General features: G+C 38.4%; 1 protein-coding gene across 1 annotated transcript in view; it reads right to left on the bottom strand.

Moving 5' to 3' along the window:
* Window positions 1-13229, bottom strand: part of LOC109542324 (synaptic vesicle membrane protein VAT-1 homolog-like) — a 30293-nt gene that overhangs the window by 11613 nt on the left and 5451 nt on the right. The window contains exons 2-3 of the mRNA XM_019911513.2: window positions 8778-8907; window positions 5677-5892 (exon numbers count right to left, since the gene is read on the bottom strand). Of these exons, the coding sequence (XP_019767072.2) occupies window positions 5677-5892; window positions 8778-8907 (346 nt within the window). The remainder of the gene's footprint in view (window positions 1-5676; window positions 5893-8777; window positions 8908-13229) is intronic.

Genomic DNA, 13229 nt, shown 5'->3' with positions numbered 1-13229 from the left:
CGACGATTTCTTCCTCATTTTTGCTCCAAACACTTTATAAATGCATATTTCTGAACTTCTTACGTCGAATGGAAGCGTTTGAGCTCAAAAAACACGCATGTGAAATTTTGATTTTTGGTTGAAATTTTTCCAAGGGTGGGGGTCGATTTTTTGAAAAAATGAAAATGTTCTCAAAATGTTTCAAATTTTACATCATTTTCAGCTCACGAACGCAAGAAATGCATCGAACTCATTAAAAAGCATGGTAGAAGTTTCAGATCTGAATTAATAGACATTTTGGGCCTACACGATATTTATCCGACGATTTCCTCATTTTTGACCCAAACACTTTGTAAATGCATATTTCTGCCCTTCTTACATCGAAAGGAAAGGTGGGGGTCGATTGTTTTGAAAAAACTAAAATTTTTTCAGTGGAATCAGTAGACAAGTATTTTGAGCACTTTCGTTCGTGCGGCTTTATAACGTAAATAATCCCTGCCGAGAGGGTCAGAAACCATGTGGCAACTGCGCGTGGCCTTCACGAACTGCCATCCGAAGTCTGCCCCCTTGAATGAGATTAAATTGTGTTGTGTTGTGTGTAAAAAGTGTTGTTCAAAGTGCCGCGTCTTAAGCGCCCAAGTGTCGCAGCACATGCACATCCACAGAGCGGCATCAACACACAAGTGTCTTAAGACACAGTATTAATTACCCAGCCCTATTTTGCCCGTCTTGCACTTTCGCATGCATCGCAACAATGGAAAAATGAAACCAAATAGAATGCAGAGCTAAACAGCTTTTCGCCATCAAACTGGCAAAAAACACCGGAACTCCCGTGATTGCAGCAATTTGGGTTTAAATGGTGGTTTCGTTGGCAGGATTCACGCAACGTAAATCGGAAAAATGTCCCCAAAAGCCTGTCTGGCCATTCTTTGGATCGTGCTCACTCAATGGCACAATGTTGCAGTGTCGGCGCATTCTTTGTTCTTTTCGATTATTGCGCCACAACCCGTTATGATCCTATTTTAATCGGCAACAGTTCAACATAATAATAATTTCTTCATTGGTTTGGAGTAGGAACTTGAACACTTTTTGCACTGTTGAGTAAAAAACCTGCTTTCGAAAATTGAGCTAAATCGCCAGATTTTTCCTAAACCAGTCAGTTACAATATTTGTTCATTATTGATGGGAAAAGCGCCGAAAAAAATCATTTTCTACATCTACATGTTCACTCAGCCACCCTAGTTGGGGAAATTGACTCATTTAATGGGCGTTTCTTTGGGTAATCAGCCAATGTAAAGTTTATGCTGGTTTCATGAAAATGCGGTGCCATTTCAAACGCAACCTCTTTCCATTGCAACTTTGTTGCAGTTACTTAAACGAGATTAAATTGAATAAACACATCGACTTGAAACGCTTGAGTAAACCTTTAAGCCACTACAAACAGGATGGGGATCCATGGATGCCGCAAATCACTAATTGTCCTGCTCTTTTTGCGGCTTTGGCAAGGTTCTTCGAATTTCATCTCCAACCGGTTAAATGAATCTAAAACTCAGGAAGGATTATTAATAAGCGAGCAAAGTTTCCAAACGCAAAAAGTCCCGCTTTATCCCGTATTGATCGTTTGCCCGTTTAATAAGCCGAAACTGAGGGAAATTTCTTGGACTCCCGCCGTCTTTATGGCACTGTTATTTTAATAGACATCCACATAGAACATTTCGGCTTTCCACATCAAATTGCTTGGCAAGTGCGTCTAATTCGTGCGAATTGCTCTTAAGTAATATGCGGTTTCCAGTCAAGTGGAACCATTTAAAACGCCCTGGAATATGGCTTCTTCAGGGAAATACATTCAAGAGTTTTAGCTGTTTTGTGAAGAGAAACTCGTTCATTTTTTGCGCTTTTAGGTCGTCGTCCTAGACTACTTTCCGGCAATAAAACCATTAGATTTGCGTCCAATTTTATATCAAGCCCACATTAGTAGCAAAAAAATTAGGCAATAGTCCTCCTCAGTGGTGAAAAAAGCCATAAAGTTACCCCAATTCGTGCGGCCCAAGCCAGCGGCAAATTTAATCCTGCTACCTTCTTTACGAGCCAATAAATATTTACTACGTTCTCGGCTACGGCAAATTATAAATAAAAATCCCATTTCGGTGCTTTAAAATGTACGAGTTTGTGTTTGTATTCATATGGAAAGAGGCCATGAATCACCCACCGGTAATTAGCAAATTGCGGTATTTAGGAAGCTCCGATTGCACACGCCAACAAAAAAATGCAACCCAATAATCGCTACATAGTAACGACAGCGTTTGGCGCAATAAGCATTTCTTGCAATACGGAGTTTCACCATCGTTTACTTTGGACGTTGGCTGGAGTTTCACAGGAAGCCCAAGAACCGATTAGCCCAAAATTGGGACTAATTGAGTGCTCCATTAGCTGTTAATTGGATGCTGAGTGACAAGGAGCGTCTCTGGCCTTAAGTGGATAATTTAAGGCGGATTTTAATTGTGTTTAACGCAATACCGGAAAAAATCCCTCGCTGCCGTTTGGCTTGATCAGGCCAAGTTTTGGCTGGAAAAACAATCAGTTTTCTGCTATTTCACACACTGCGAAATTGTCGTTAAAATGTCCAAACGATCTGCTCTTGCTAGAATGAATTCTTAACCAGGCGCAACTGTAACCGTTTCCGTTCTGTTCGTAAACCATTAGGTACATTTTCCTCCAAATGTCCTAAAATGTCCTAAAATGTCCTCCAAGTCCCATTGGGTGGCAAATCAATGAACATAGACCCAACTGGGTTATTTCACACAAAAATTCCATATGCTCCTATCGGTTTATTCCTTGGAAACACCCAAAATTTCACGCATTTCAATGTAAATCAGGCTCAACATTTAATCTCCAGATGACACAATGTAGGCACATTAATCATTTAGGAAAATGAATAAAATGCTGAGCGTATTTTATTGTGCGATCTTTGGACGGACGCGTTGATGTAAAATGCTTTTGTGCGCTCAGATTTATGGAATTAACATGTTCAACAAAGCAGAAGCAGAGCAAAGAGCGATTGAACGCAAATGTATCAATGAGTTTAAGTGAAAAAAGGCGAATCGATGGATATTTTTGGGTAATTTCGTCAAGCCGAGTTCTTTGATGGGATTTTCAGATTACCGTCCAGAGCCTCACCTAGATGATCGAAAAACCGCGTAAATCCATCGAAAAAGTTCAGGTAGCCCAAGCTTATAAGACATTTAAGCCGGTAAATAAGCTGATAAAAGCATTTTAGCCAGCACACCTTAAATCATGAAAATGATGACAATTTTTCTCAATGAAAAGTTCGTAATTGCTAATTTGGAGACAGTAGCAAATTGAAATTGTGCGTAGAAGACTGTTGAAGCTGGAAATACAGAAATTTTATTCAAATCATTTTAAGTTTTGATTTGTGCCGTCTTGGTAAATTTTGGTCCAAAAAGGTCGTTTTTGTTCAAATGTACTCTATGTTTGAAAAAATCGCAACTGCTAATCTAGAGCCGGTAGCAAGGTGAAACTTTTGCAGTCAATTGAAGACTCTTGCAGCTAAAAACACGGAAAATTTCATTAAAATCGTAATAAGTTTTGATTTTTGCAGTCTTGGTTAGTTTTGCTCCAAAAATGGGCGTTTTTGTTCAAATGCACTCTATGTTTAAAAAAATCGTAACTGCTAATCTAGAGCCGGGAGCAAGTTGAAATTTTCGCAATCCATAAAAGTCTCTTGCAGGTAAAAACACGGAAAATTTCATAAAAATCGTAATGGGTTTTGACTTTTGCCGTCTTGGTAAATTTTGCTCCAAAAATGGACGTTTTTGTCCAAATGCACTCTATGTTTGAAGAAATCGTAACTGCTAATCTAGACCCGGGAGCAAGTTGAAACTTTCGCAATCCTTAGAAGACTCTTGCAGCTAAAAGCATGGAAAATTTCATTCAAATCGTAATAAGTTTTGATTTTTGCCGTCTTGGTAAATTTTGCTCCCAAAATGGGCGTTTTTGCTCAAATGCACTCTATGTTTCAAAAAATCGTATCTGCTAATCTAGAGACGGGAGCAAGTTGAAACTTTCGCAATCCATAGAAGACTCTTGCAGCTAAAAGCACGGAAAATTTCATTCAAATCGTAATAAGTTTTGATTTTTGCCGTCTAGGTAAATTTTGTTCCAAAAATGGGCGTTTTTGCTTGAATACTCTCTATGTTTGAAAAAATCGTAACTGCAAATCTAGAACCGGGAGCAAGTTGAAACTTTCGCAATCTATAGAAAACTCTTGCAGCTGGAAACACGGAAAATTTTATTAAAATCGTAATAAGTTTTGATTTTTGCCGTCTTGGTAAATTTTGCTCCAAAAATAGGCGTTTTTGTTGAAATGCACTCTATGTTTGAAAAAATCGTATCTGCTAATCTAGAGCCGGTAGCAAGTTGAAATTTTCGCAGTCCATAGAAGACTTTTGCAGCTAAAAACACGGAAAATTTCCTTAAAATCGTAATAAGTTTTGACTTCTGCCGTCTTGTTAAATTTTGGTCGAAAAATGGGAATTTTTGCTCAAATGCACTCTATATTTGAAAAAATCGTAACTGCTAATCTAGAGCCGGGAGCAAGTTGAAACTTTCGCAATCCATAGAAGACTCTTGCAGCTAAAAACACGGAAAATTTCATAAAAATCGTAATAAGTTTTGATTTTTGCCGTCTAGGTAAATTTTGTGCCAAAAATGGGCGTTTTTGCTCAAATTCACTCTATGTTTAAAAAAATCGTATCTGCTAATCTAGAGCCGGGAGCAAGTTGAAACTTTCGCAATTCATAGAAGACTCTTGCAGCTAAAAACACGGAAAATTTCATAAAAATCGTAATAAGTTTTGATTTTTGCCGTCTAGGTAAATTTTGTTCCAAAAATTGGCGTTTTTGCTCAAATGCACTCTATGTTTGAAAAAATCGTAACTGCTAATCTAGAGCCGGTAGCAAGTTGAAATTTTCGCAGTCCATAGAAGACTCTTGCAGCTAAAAACACGGAAAATTTCATTAAAATCGTAATAAGTTTTGACTGTTGCCGACTTGGTAAGTTTTGCTCCAGAAATGGGCGTTTTTGCTTGAATGCTCTCTATGTTTGAAAAAATCGTAACTGCTAATCTAGAGCCGGGAGCAAGTTGAAACTTTCGCAATCCATAGAAGACTCTTGCAGTTAAAAACACGGAAAATTTCATTAAAATCGTAATAGGTTTTGACTTTTGCCGTCTTGTTAAATTTTGGTCCAAAAATGGGCGTTTTTGCTCAAATGCACTCTATATTTGAAAAAATCGTAACTGCTAATCTAGAGCCGGTAGCGAGTTGAAACTTTCGCAGTCCATAGCAGACTCCTGCAGCTAAAAACACGGAAAATTTGATTAAAATCGCACTAAATTATAATTTTTGGCAACTTGGAAAATGTAGGTGAAAAAATGGGCGTTTTCACCCAAAACTACCCAAATCCGAATATCGCCCAGAAACGTGAAACGATCAGAGGCTGTAGACGATCCTTGAACCTCTAAAACTGGAACAATTTGTTCAAATCGCATTAAATCCTGATTGTAGTCCAAGCGCACTCCATGCTTGAAAAATTCGGCGCTTTAACTGTATTTTTGACTCAATAAACCCCTCAAAAACGGTCAATTTTTGTCAATTTTTTTTTTGCATAAACACTTACCACTCCACCACCAACAGAATGAACCAGAACGGATTTTCCTTGAGTAAGAGCGCCGATTTCGAACAGCAGAATATAGGCGACCGTGTAGTTCATGGTGATGGTGACAGCATCCAAGTAGGAAAGTCCTTTGGGCAGCTTGTAGACGTACTTGGAGGGAACTGCCACCAATTCAGCCCAAGCTCGGTACTCGGGCAGGGCGACCACTTGATCTCCCACCTGGGAAAAAATACATTTTCAGCTGCAAACAATTAAAACTCGCTCAATCAGCAAGACTCAATTAACGTCCCTTCTATCGCAAATACACGTTAGGGACGCATTTCGAGTCAAACGACGCCAACAAAGGTGTACGTAAATATTGATTTTGCAGGGAAACAAAGCCGGAGTTGGTTGCGATGTCAATAACAACGGAAAATTTCATTACTTTTCAAGTTCCGTGGAAATTGTGGGTAAAACATTGGGAAACTCGCGTTGATTGCTCAATGGGAGATTAAACGGATTAATCTATTGAATGATAAAAAAACAATTCGGAATGTTTGGAAAGTCGAAATAAATCCCTTGGCTCGTTCCCTCCAGAACATCCAGTATATAACTTCAACCCCTTGGTAAAACTTACTTTAATTGAGGAAGGCAAAATTGCGCATTTCAAGCAACGCATTAGAGTCCTTATCAATCACTGCTTTATGACTTCTAGTGAAGATTCCCCAGCTGGTTATGACCCCAAGAAAGATTGTGATTTTTTTCTATGCCATTTATTTTATCACTAAGTGCTCCGTTTATTGCTAAAATTAATAAGAATGACTCAAATCTGTTGATGGCAAGTTTTCTATTTACGTTATTCTTATCAAGCAATTCGCCAAACTCGGATGAATAATTAATAATTGGTTAATCACCATCACCGTCAGCAAAGGTTAAATCAACCGCAAGTATAGAAATTGTGCGTGCTAAAAAAAGATGGTGAATAAAGGAAATGGCTAGAAAATCGTTTTTAAGGCATAAACACTCCCAGGAGCAGTTTGGGGAATGCAAATTATTACCGATGCACGCAATGCGTCGCGTGGCTTTCCCAATTTTTCAAAAATGTATACAATTTTCAATTTGTGAGCGAAAAGTTGCTCATTTTCTGAAAAAGTTTCAAAGTTTTCCACAACTCAACGGCGTGTGAGAATTAAGTGAAACTTCGTATGCATTAATCTGGAGCAATTTCTTAAAATCAATGTTCAAAGTTTCAGGTGTTTACATACTCTAGTACTATGAGTTAAAAAAAGGTTCTAAGGAAAAACTTCAAAATTTTGTTAAACTCCATCGCAGGTCAAAAATGAGCTAAACTTTGAAAAAACTTTTTTTATGGCAAAATTTCGCAAAACTCCGTCGCCAGTCACAAATGAGTGAAACTTTGCAAGCATTAAACTTCAGGCTTTTACTGCAAATGTCCCAAGTTTCAGGCCAATATCTACTCCTTGATAGGAATTATGAATTTTTAGAAACATGACTGCTTCCTTAAAGGAAAAAACATTTTAAGGTTAAATTTCAAAATTTCTAAAAACTCTATCGCCAGTCACAAAAGAATGAAATTTCGGACGCATCGAATTTAAGGTTTTTTTCTGTAAATGTCCAAAGTTTCAAACATTCATCGGCTCCAGCGAAGGAGTTATGAATTTTCAGAGACAAGGCTGCCTGCATCTTTTGAAAAGGCAATTTTTAAAGTAAAATTTCAAAAATTCAGTAAACTCTAGCGCTAGTCAGAAACCAGTGAAATTTTGGACGCATTGGACACTCAAGGCAAGGAGTTGTAGATTTTTAGAACCAGAGCTGCATCCTTTGAAAAAAACCTTTATTAAGACAAAATTTCAAAGATCTCCAATGGAGTCCCCAATGAGTGAAACTTCGTACGCATTGAACTTAAGACTTTTTCTACAAACCGTAAAGTTTCACTCGTTCGCCGGCTCGGGGTAAAAATTACGAATTTTAAAAAACGCCGCAACACCGCAGCTCGTATCTGCTAATCTAGAGCTAATAATCTAAAAACACGGAAAATTTCATTAAAATCGTAATAAGTTTTGACTTTTGCCGTCTTGTTAAATTTTGGTCCAAAAATGGGAATTTTTGCTCAAATGCACTCTATATTTGAAAAAATCGTGACTGCTAATCTAGAGCCGGTAGCAAGGTGAAATTTTGGCAATCCATAGAAGACTCTTCGATAAAAAACGCCGCTACACCGCAGCTCAAGTTCAATTTTTTGCAGACCTTCTTTCCTTTGAAGCATTCTTCAGAAGAATAGGGGACTGTTTGACTGCAGAATCCCATTAAACTCCCACTAATTGACTAAATCGTTAATCAACTAAAGTCAATGCGTTCGAAAATCCTTTTCCCTCAGCCCGGGGGGAAATAATCTCCCCCACAGATCCGCAACTTTTAAATCTCCTTAATTAACGACGAAAACTATTCCAGCAATTCGTCTTTTAAACCGGATGATACGATTCCTCCCATTGTCCCAACATTCTTCCAATTGAATAGTCACTTATCTCTGGCTGAAGCATCCAGACAGTCTCAAGTCGAGAAACTGACAAGCAGATAATGAACAGGTTCACTTGAAGAGTTATTGAAAAATGGGAAAAGCGCCCGAGCGAATAATTGCAGCGTCTTCGGCCAGTTAATTGGGGAAAAAATGGGAAAAGACCAAACATAAGCCGGCTGCTAAAAATAGCTTCATTCGTGATTCACACCGAATATTCAGTCAGTGGGGGATTTTTCTATGGCTGATGGCTGGCGTTCACAAGAGCCAGCAAATGCCAATCAACTGGAATAAAGTGGAAGGAAAAGGCGACTTTCCCAATAACAAATTAATTAATATCGATTCACAGCCGCCACCATACCATAACAAGATGGTTTTTCTATATATACACGCTTTATCGATTTTACTCGGGGGGAGAGGGCTGATGAAAGAACTTCCGCTCTATGAGCCCTAGCAGTTTAAACACAAACTCATTTTCCTGCGAAAATACATCGAAAGATTTCATACGGGCGAAGCAATTTGTAAAGCCATAATGTCCAATAGAGTGGCGTTTACATCGCCTCACTCTGCAAAATCAACGATTCCCTACCTGGAAGTCTTCGACTCCTTCTCCAACCTGCTCAACATCTCCAGCACACTCAAACCCAAGAATAAACGGGCATTTCGGAGGCGAATCGATGGCCCCTTGACGCACCATCAAGTCCTGGAAGTTGAGGCCGCTGAAAAATGCACAAAGTTTCAATCAAACAAAACGTTAAGCTGAAAAAAACATGCAACAATTCATCCACATGCTTCACATAAAATGTGTAAATGTGACAGAAACAATTAATTTCCATTAACGCAATGTGGCTGTAAACTGTTCGTTTACACTTCGGCCACTAGCTTGATTTAGTGCTAATATTACATGTTTGCCCTAGACAAATTCCGTTTATTCGGCATAAAGTTCGGGAGCAGCGGTTTAAAAATTTTATTAAAAAAAAAAACTGTTTCATGGGGGATTTGGTCTGAAATGAGCCTCAGCAAGCCACAAAAGCCGACAACGTTCACTAACAAGCTGCGTCTGCACAGTCTGGTTCAGCCCCAGCAAAGTAAAATAAATACGTCGGGCCCACAATGCGGCCTGCGATCCATCAACGTTCACCAAATTAAAACACTTAAATTTTATTGAATTACCAGGTTAATTTAAAAAGTCGCCATTATTGCAGGCCTTTAAGACCAATCTGTTGTTGTTTTTAGGGTGCAGCATTTTAGCTCGTCTGAGCAGAGAGCAACGAATTAAGCCACATTCAAGGGCTGATCTATCAATCTACGTTGGGCTGAACAGCTGCGATTAATTGAGAGACCCCCGTACGGGCTCCGTAATGCAATTATTCTATTTTCGCTTTTCCTGTTGGACACGGACAATGTCTGCACGATTTTGCACTCTAGAAGGGGTAAATGCACTTCCGGACCAGAAGGCGCCAAGCTGCATAGATTATTTTTCCATTGCCGTAAGGCGCGCGGTTTACGCTCCAGACTCATTTTCCATTATTTTCCTACTTATTTTCACTCGCTCGCTAACTCTAAGCCAGTTCTTGAAGTCCCGCGGTGGAAAAACGTGAGCTGACTTGAACCGAGTAATGGACGCATGAAGGCTTCCATTATCCACGTTTTATTGCTTTTGTGGATTTTTCTGTGAGATGCACTGAGACAGGACCAATTATTGGTGTTTTGAAAGAAATGCAAAATCACTTAAGCTTCAGGAGAATATGAAGATGCGTAACGGGGCACCGAAAAAAATGAATTTGCTAAAATTTATTATGATCAAAGTACTTCATTCAAACCCAAATTTCTAGAAAATCAAAGTGAAGCTTCCTTTAAAGATTAGGCGAATCGGGAACTCAATATTCAGCGTGGTGAAGAAAAAACCGCCCATAAAGACGCGCGACTCGTTACCTAAAAAAATGCAATTTCAAAGTTCAAAAATTTCATATGATCAAAGTACGAGGGCGATTCAAACCCAAATTTCTAGAAAATCAAAGTGAAGCTTCCTTTAAAGATTCGGCGAATCGGGAACTCAATATTCAGCGTGGTGAAGAAGAAACCGCCCATAAAAGCGCGCGACAAGATACTCAAAAAAATGCACTTTCAAAGTTCAAAAATTTCATATGATCAAAGTACTTGGGCGATTCAAACCCAAATTTCTAGACAATCAAAGTGAAGCTTCCTTTAAAGATTTGGCGAATCGGGAACTCAATATTCAGCGTGGTGAAGAAGAAACCGCCTATAAAAGCGCGCGACAAGATACTCAAAAAAATGCACTTTCAAAGTTCAAAAATTTCATTTGATCAAAGTACTTGGGCGATTCAAACCCAAATTTCTAGACTATCAAAGTGAAGCTTCCTTTAAAGATTTGGCGAATCGGGAACTCAATATTCAGCGAGGTGAAGAAGAAACCGCCCATAAAGATGCCCGACTCGTTTCCCGAAAAAATGCACTTTCAAAGTTCAAAAATTTCATATGATCAAAGTACTTGGGCGATTCAAACCCAAATTTCTAGACAGTCAAAGTGAAGCTTCCTTTAAAGATTTGGCGAATCGGGAACTCAATATTCAGCGTGGTGAAGAAGAAACCGCCCATAAAAACGCCCGACTCGTTTCCCAAAAAAGTGCACTTTCAAAGTTCAAAAATTTCATATGATCAAAGTACTTGGGCGATTCAAACCCAAATTTCTAGAAAATCAAAGTGAAGCTTCCTTTAACGATTCGGCGAATCGGGAACTCAATATTCAGCGTGGTGAAGAAGAAACCGCCCATAAAAACGCCCGACTCGTTTCCCAAAAAAGTGCACTTTCAAAGTTCAAAAATTTAATTTGATCAAAGTACTTGGGCGATTCAAACCCAAATTTCTAGACTATCAAAGTGAAGCTTCCTTTAAAGATTCGGCGAAACGGGAACTCAATATTCAGCGTGGTGAAGAAGAAACCGCCCATAAAGACGCGCGACTCGTTACCCAAAAAAATGCACTTTCAAAGTTCAAAAATTTCATTTGATCAAAGTACTTGGGCGATTCAAACCCAAATGTTTAGACAATCAAAGTGAAGCTTCCTTTAAAGATACGGGGACTCGGAAAAATTTATTATGATCAAACTTTTGGCAGATTCAAACTCACTTTTGAAAAATTATCAAGCGTAAAATTTAAAAGAAAAACCAGAACTTTCAAGAAATAATAAAATCTTCACAAGTGTGTCGAAATAGACTTGGAACACATGTGAAAACTTTAGATAATTACATGGACCATAAAGCGTCCCATTTACGCCAAAATGAAAATTACGCCAACCAGATGGCAGTTTGATAGTCGAGGAAATAAATGCTTAATTGAACATTCACCAGTCGGTAAGCCATCCGTTTAAACAGCAAAGACTTCGTTGCACCAGACAAGTTTTGAATGAATTGAACGCAATGACTAATCGAGTTAAACGCGTCTAATTAAACGCAATTTGAAATTATCACAACAAATGTGGCAACTTTCCCATGAGTTGGAATTGTGCTAACGAGAATAATGCTGATAATAAACACATTAAAAGTTTCGATCCGGCCGTTTAACGTTCCTCAATGTACCAGCATGGACAAGAACCGCTCTTAATGCCCACTTATTTCCCCTGATCGGAATTTTCATTAATACCTTCAGAATAATACAGTCTAATAGGTCAAAGAAAACAGTAATAAATCTAAATGGGATTCCTCAACTAATAATAGACTTGTCGAAAAGATGAAACATTCCGACTGACGTATCAAGAGCGATTGGATAATGGCCGATGTAATTTAGTAAATTACCCCATGAATTAAGTAAGAGATATTTATAAGTTGAGATTTTTTAACGGCTAATTTAAAGCGGAATTAATTGAAATAGGGGATACGGGCTGGCTCTCACACAGCCAACAAAACACCCAATTTATTGCGATAAAACATCAACAGGAAACGATGTTTGTTGTTTCTCAGTAAAATCCTTCGGCTCAACTCATTTAAGGGACACCGCAAGCTTTTGCCAATATTTTTCCTTTCAAGTTCAACAACATTGGGTAAACGGCCGATACAAGAAGAGTCTCATAGTAGGCCTAAACGTCTAAAAAACGCCCAAACTCCGTGCTAACGGCCGGGCCTACAAGCCGACATTCGGCGGTTATACGCCGATATGCTCAATGAAAACTTTCACTTGGTGGACGCTATGTGGAAGATTTTCAATCTGCTCTATATGAAATAAGAAAGAACAGGCGAAATGTGCGAGCATTTGAGTGAAAATACGAAATAAATCGTCTATTAAGGATTGTGATTGCTCAAAAGCCACCAGAACTAAAATTGTCGAAAAACGCTCTTTAAAAGCAGTGATTTCTCGCAAAAAATCATAATACAGTAAAGTCCGCTTATAATGAACCCGGATATAGTGAACTTTCGGTTAGAACTAACTTTTTTCCTTTAATTGAAACGTCGTCCATAAAGACCAACGTATTTTTTACTGGTTATAACGAACCCGTTTATAACGAACTTCCGGATATATCGATCACTTTTTAGGTTAGTATATTAACTTTCCGTTTATAACGAACTTCCACGACAGGCAGTGACTTGTTGTTTTTTGCCGCGTTATGTATGTAAATCGTTTTAGAATGGAAAAACAAAAACGCAAAGCTTTTTCACTAAATGAAAAGTACGAGATTATTAACAAAATAAAAAGTGGAGTAAAGCAGAGTGACATTTGTAAGGAATTAGCACTTGGAAAGTCTACTGTTGCAACAATATGGAAAAACAGAGAAAACATTTTATCAGCGTATGACAAAACAAATGTTAGATGTAGGAAGTTAAAATTATCTGCACGTGAAAAGGTTGACAAGGGACTTATTAAGTGGTTTACTTAAAAAAAGACTAGAAAACGTTCCCATAAGTGGCAGTGTTCTGCAAGAAAATACTAGAGAAATGGGGAGTAAAATCAAAAACAAAGAGTTTGCTTGTTCTAAAAGTTGGGAAGAGCGTTTCAAGAAGAGGCATAATATCAGTAGCGGAAAAAT

The sequence above is a fragment of the Dendroctonus ponderosae genome, unplaced genomic scaffold (assembly GCF_020466585.1).
Source record: "Dendroctonus ponderosae isolate FM_Combo_2020 unplaced genomic scaffold, Dpon_F_20191213v2 Dpon_F_20191213_6, whole genome shotgun sequence".
Taxonomy (NCBI): domain Eukaryota; kingdom Metazoa; phylum Arthropoda; class Insecta; order Coleoptera; family Curculionidae; genus Dendroctonus; species Dendroctonus ponderosae.
The sequence above is the reverse complement of the archived record's forward strand: the minus strand, read 5'-3'. Positions and strand labels throughout refer to the sequence as shown.